The sequence below is a fragment of the Melanaphis sacchari genome, unplaced genomic scaffold, assembly GCF_002803265.2.
Source record: "Melanaphis sacchari strain LSU unplaced genomic scaffold, SCAv2.0 Contig36_pilon_pilon, whole genome shotgun sequence".
Lineage (NCBI taxonomy): Eukaryota > Metazoa > Arthropoda > Insecta > Hemiptera > Aphididae > Melanaphis > Melanaphis sacchari.
Window position 1 is genome coordinate 2603862 of NW_020271232.1, and position 6460 is coordinate 2610321.

Below are 6460 nucleotides of genomic sequence, written 5' to 3' on the forward strand. Positions count from 1 at the left end.
ATTTGTTTTATTATATTTTATTAATACATGTAACTTTATAAGATACCATCTATTTACTGTACTTTTCTGGAACATTTTTTTGATTTGTGGTGGGGGTAGGGGGTAGGGGACCTCCCAAAAAAATGGGCACTTGGCCCTAATTTTATTAAATCAGGGCCTGATTATATGTACATTATAGTATTTTATTTTGCACTGTTTTTTACAGAGTGATTCGAATGATGGCTTATTCAATGAAAATGATTTTGATTTTGTGATTCCCCCTACGCCTGATACTGTTCCTTCACAACATAACAGATGTCATCAAGATGCATCATTACCCTCTTGGAATGATGATGATGCATTTCAATCTAACATATTATTCAATCCAAATAATGAGCTAGTGGGCATCAATCATGATATTATTGATACATTAGCTGAAGGTACCCCTTACGATTTTTATTCATTATTTTTGGATTATGATGTGTTACATTTATTGCTTGAAGAAACTAACAGATATACTAAGTCTTTATTATCATCTGAAATTAGTCCAAAATCACGTCAACATAAATGGGTAGATGTGACTTCTAATGAAATGAAAACTTTTTTAGGTATTATTATGTGGATGGGTTTATGTCCCCAACCATCAATTGCTTCATATTGGAAAAAAAGTGAAATATATACATCTAAAATACCAAAATATATGGCAAGAAAAAGATTTGAAATTATTTTGCGCTCATTTCATTGTTGTAACAATGATCACTGTCCTCCTGGTGACCATTTATTTAAAATAAGTGGATTACTTGATTTACTTCTATCAAAATATAAAATGGCACGTACACCAAAAGAATCTATGTGCATTGACGAATCCATTGTTCCCTATGTGGGTCGTCTTTCATTTAGACAGTACATACAGAATAAACGACACAGATATAGAATTAAGATATTTAAATTATGCATTGATAATTTCTATACTGTTGGCTTCAGGATTTATGCTGGTAAAGATGCTGTTGTTGGCCAGAGATTATCAACAAGAATCATAACTGAAATGGCAGAAGATTACCTGGATATTGGTAGAACAATGTATACAGATAACTGGTATAGTAGCTATGACTTGGCCACTGAACTATTAAAAAGATCAACTCTTCTAGTTGGTACTTTACGGGCAAATAGAAAAAATAACCCCACAGAAGTTATAAAAAAACAATTAAAGAGAGGAAAAGTAATAGCTAAGTAATGCAATAAAGGAATAACGATATTAAAATGGTAAGACAAGCATGACGTACTAGCTATTTCTACCAAACATTCTGCAGTCATGGTTAAAACAACAAATAAATTTGGATCAGAAATAACTAAACCAAAACTTATATTAGATTATAATAAGGGTAAGTCATTGGTGAATGTATGTGATCTTCGAAACTCATATCATAATCCACTAAGGAGAACATTAAAATGGTATAGGAAAATTGCATTTGAATTACTTTTAAATACTTCAGTTCTGAATGCTTTATCATTGTATGAAGAAATAACTCAACAAAAAATAAATATTACTTCATTTAGAGAAATATTAATTGAAAATTTATTAGAAAAAAAAGAAGAGATTCCAACTGCAAATACACACAAATTATTAGAATGTAAGTCAAGAGGGCGCTGTGCTAATTGTTATAAACATATGGTGACACAAGGTGGACGTAAATATGCTCAAAGTAATACAAGATAAATTAGAACTAAATGTTCTAGTTGCATGCGATTTTATTGTATTCAATGTTTTTCTAAAGAACACAAAATAGATAAAAAAAAATGAATTATTTTATTATAATATAATTTTGAAAAGTTGATTATATATTATTAAAATGTTATGTTTTTATTTGTATTTATCATTATTTGTACTATTAAAATTTGAATATCAGTATGATAATAATAAATATTAACAAGTTTGTTACATTTTTTAATTTTTTATGTTTGAATATTGGATTTTATTTGTTAATTTTAGATTATTATGAACAGTAATAAAAAAAATAAATATAATGATTGTTATGATTATTGAAATAATTTTTATTTATGAAAACTTTTTCATTTTTATAATTTATAAAAAATAAAAAGTAATTAAGTTAGGCAGGAGGACGAAACACCATAAGATTCAAAATATTGTGTAGTATTTTATCCAATTGTTGTATTGACATTAACTAATTTTAATAATTTTATGAAGTAATAATTTAATTTAATAAATGAGTGTATATATGATACTCAAGGCAACCGTGGCAAGTTGTGTTGAGAAGCAAATGTGATACACAAGGCGCGGTTGGTAAGTTTGTGTTAATTTAGAAAGAAGATTGTGTATCATATATGATACTCAAGGCGTTCGTGGAATGATCAATGAAATTTACAAGGCAGTTTTTTACGCACCGGCCAATTATGAAGACGTGAAGTGGTCATTTTCAGTTTACAAAAACATACTATCAGATTGTCCAAAGTCTTAAAAGTTTAAAATTTGAAAATATATCCAGTCATTTTTATACAGTGTAATATTGACATTTAAATTATTAAACCTACGTAATATGTATTTTAGTTTATATATTTATAGTATTTTTTTTTTTTGTATATATTTCTTGAAAAATATAGATATATTTGATTTAAAGAAATATATTTTTTGCATGTTTTTAAATTTTTAAATGCGTATTTCAATGAAGTTAAACATCCGAGCTCTATTCATAGCATAATCTGTTATTTAATATTTATTCGTGTTGATTCTACTAATTCTATCGCTCGGTTCAATTTTAATTAAATTGTATAATAATAATATGCTTATAATCATTTTTTATAAACACATAACATGTATAATATGTATTCGTTATTTTATAAGTCAAGGTTTTATTTTAATGTTAAAAGATGATGTCATCGAAAGTGTTTAGATTGATAAATGTACATATCTTTAGTAATACGTTATATTATTGACTATAATGTCTATAACTATTTTTATTATAATATATTTCAACATTTCTACACAGTGGCGTAACCATAAATTTGGGTTCCCGGGGCAGTATTGGTTAGGTAGGCATTATAGGCCTCCGTATATTTATAATACCAAAGTTAAAAAAAAAAATTGCTACTTTATTTCTGTATAGTAGGTACCTACCTACTATTACATTACATTACAATTTTTAAATAATAATTTAAGTGTTTCCAAACTTTTTAAACACACGGTATAACAAACATTATAACTTAAAAGTTAAACTTACTTGTTATATGCAAGTTGTCCAGACGATTCGACAATCAAATGTAAAATGGCGTGTAGATGAATAAAACGAAAAATAGACGATGTTGATATTCATATCGCGACAATAATAATAATCGTTGCACGATTACCATTAGTGATGAGTGACATAGATTAAATATACTAGTATATTTAATCTATGTTATTGGATACTGGATACTGGATAGTATGTGTACGAGTGGTACGATGATTATTATTTTTATCGCATAATAATTCAAGATTCAAGATTCTATATACATTATACACATCGTGATATTAATATAAAAAATAAACATCGTCTGTTTTCCAATAATAGGCTGTTTTGCACTTTTTTCCTATCCTAATAAGTAATAACAGTACATGTCTCGTGAATTTTAAAATAAAATTCAAATGTTTGTACATCATTTTTTATAATACAAATTGTATGTACGAGGGTCGAAGGACCCGCCAAGTCCAAGGCTCCGGGGCATTGCCATCCCAAATACTTACAAATGACACTGTACATTTTGACACGGTCGAAAACTTTGTAATGATAAAAGGACCAAGTTTCGCGGAAGTTAGCCGTGATTTAAGCTTTTGTGGATAATTGAAAACGGCTGAACTTACAAATTTCCAATTTGTGCTTACAAATACTTACAAATTTTTGACGAAATTTGGAGCAAAAATTTTCACATTGTGCGGCCAACTTCACGGGACTGTAGTTACGCCACTGTTTCTACATTTAAATTAACTACTTTGTAAAGTTATATTTTTTTCAAATCTTAATTTAAAGGCTTAGTTTAATACATTTATTTTAGATTATTACTTAAATTTGATAAGTATTTTTAATTATCATTAAATTTGTCAGTATAACATTTAGTCATAAAAATATTATTGTTGCCTGTATATTATTATATTTTGGGAAACAATATGGTAGGTAGCTTGATTAATAAATACAATGAAAATATATACAATTTTAGAGTTACTTTTCCATCATATTCCTCATCAAAATATATTTGTCAACAAAAACAGAAGATTAATAATAACGATTATCTGCAGTTACCTTGAATGCATTGCATAGGTGTAAATTGAGGAGGTTGTTTGCTTCCTAATTGTTTTAGTGATTATTTTTCACGATTAGATTACTATTCTTCTTTATAATAAATACATATATTTTAAGCCTTCATGTGCATATATATGTTTGTAATCGAATGCATAAAATTGAAGTGTTACCAATATATTGATTATTTTAACAAATGAAATAAATTGGTATAGTTAAAAATATTTTTTGTCAATTATATACATCTATAAATGTTATATAATATACATGATTCTGCGTAAGATATATTTTATTTTTATGCCTCATTGGCGATTAGCGATTTTGTTTATACAGATATCAGTTATTAGACGAATGAAAAGTGTTATCCATTTTCGTTAATTAGCTGGCACTACGGCTATTATTGGAACATTTCCATTTCATTAAACCATCTTTGCGTTGTCTTACAAATGAATATTTATCATTATTTAATACTGCAAGATCTTTTCCGCGTTCAGACGTTATAATTTTGAAGTTCTCCATCATAATTAATATTAAACTATACTACATACTATATATTATACACTATAATATTACGTTGTTACCGCTCTGTCCACTAAACAACTGAATTTGGTGGATACGTAAACCACGATATCGTATTTATTAACTTTAGTACTAAACATTAAGATAAACCACAACAGGAATTCGAGGCCCCTAAATCCATAGGTAAACTATATTTTTAATTATCGAACATTTTATTTTGGGACGGCACTAAACGGCAACGTCGCTCTAAAAATCGTTCTCATTCGAACGATTATAAGGTACAAAATATTGTTTCTTTGATCTGCCGCAATCGTTCTCAATCGTGCACGATAACATGTTATCAAAAAGGTACAACGTTCTTAATCATATTCTACCGCTAATTATTTAAACGTCTGCAGGTTTCTACTAAAATACTTACAAAACGTTGGATAGTGAATAATGTAAAACTTCTAGCAACGTATTTTTAATATATATATATGTTATGTGTGTGTATGTAAACATTTTCACGCTGTACAAACTAATTGACACAATATTATGACGACACGTGAAAAAAAGAATGCAAAGCCAATATAATTACTATATAATATATAGAATAATATGTTATTATTGTTTCTCATAAAAAATGTCCATTGAGTAGAATATAATATTATAAAGTCGTACACGCAAATGGTAATAAAATAATGTACATACAATATGTAAAGTCGTTGTTTTGAATAAAATAAAAGTAGGTAGGCAAATACAAAAGTGAGGCGGAAGTGAATGCACGTAACATCATATAAACGCATTTCTAACAATGCGACGAATAGTCCTTAGAAACAGTCGGATATATGCTTCCGCAATAATATTATTGCATACATATAGGTACTAATAACTATTTTTTTTTTGTTTTTTAAACAAGATTCTATAAACATTATCTGTGTAACCGTGTGTATGATGTGTGTGTGTGTGTGTGTGTGTGTGTACGCGTGTGTTTATTGCTCTAAATCGTCTTATCGTGTCGTACTCGGAGCACGTGATGGCGTTCGAGAGTACGGCAGAACGTTTATAACGGCATAAAATATTATATTCATGCGGACGGCGCCGTGTGGACGACCGCCGGCACGTATACAGCATGACACGAGTCGTCAACTAAACGGCCGGTTCGGCCGATGACCGTTCGGCCGCCGCGGCCGCTAATACCTGATGAATGAAGAGTGAAGCCACTTGATTCCGATAACATTCGTCATTCGTAATGTTTGTATAATAGCTAATTTTCGGTAACCGATCCCCGCACACACATTACATAAAACGCTTAAAACGTCACGGTAACATTCTCGTTGTCGCACAACGACACTCAGCCATAAGACATAAACTTGTCAAAAATAACAACATTAACAACGAGACGATCTTAATATTCATATTTCATAATATCACTTATAAAAATATAACATTAAATTTATAATAATATGAAGTATGTACACACAGCGAACATTTTGTTATTGTGTTGGTAATTATTATTTCGAGTTGGTCTTGTTCGGGAGTTTATTATTATTTTCGGTCGTTATACAGCCTGCGCCCTCGGCCCTCCCGACCCAAACCACGGGAACGCTGTGGACCGTGTTTACTGTTTAGTTTTTACTACGGTCCAAGGTCCAAGGTCCGCTGACTCTGTGCTGCCATCACCCGTGCAATAA

The 6460-nt window shown here is 29.5% G+C and overlaps 1 protein-coding gene across 1 annotated transcript in view; it reads left to right on the plus strand.

Moving 5' to 3' along the window:
• The window catches only part of LOC112597035 (piggyBac transposable element-derived protein 1-like), a 21128-nt gene extending 19908 nt beyond the window's left edge, over positions 1-1220 (plus strand). Inside the window, exons 2-3 of the mRNA XM_025342944.1 lie at positions 206-419; positions 588-1220. Of these exons, the coding sequence (XP_025198729.1) occupies positions 206-419; positions 588-1213 (840 nt within the window). The 3' untranslated portion in view covers positions 1214-1220. The remainder of the gene's footprint in view (positions 1-205; positions 420-587) is intronic.
• Positions 1221-6460: the final 5240 nt, after the last annotated feature.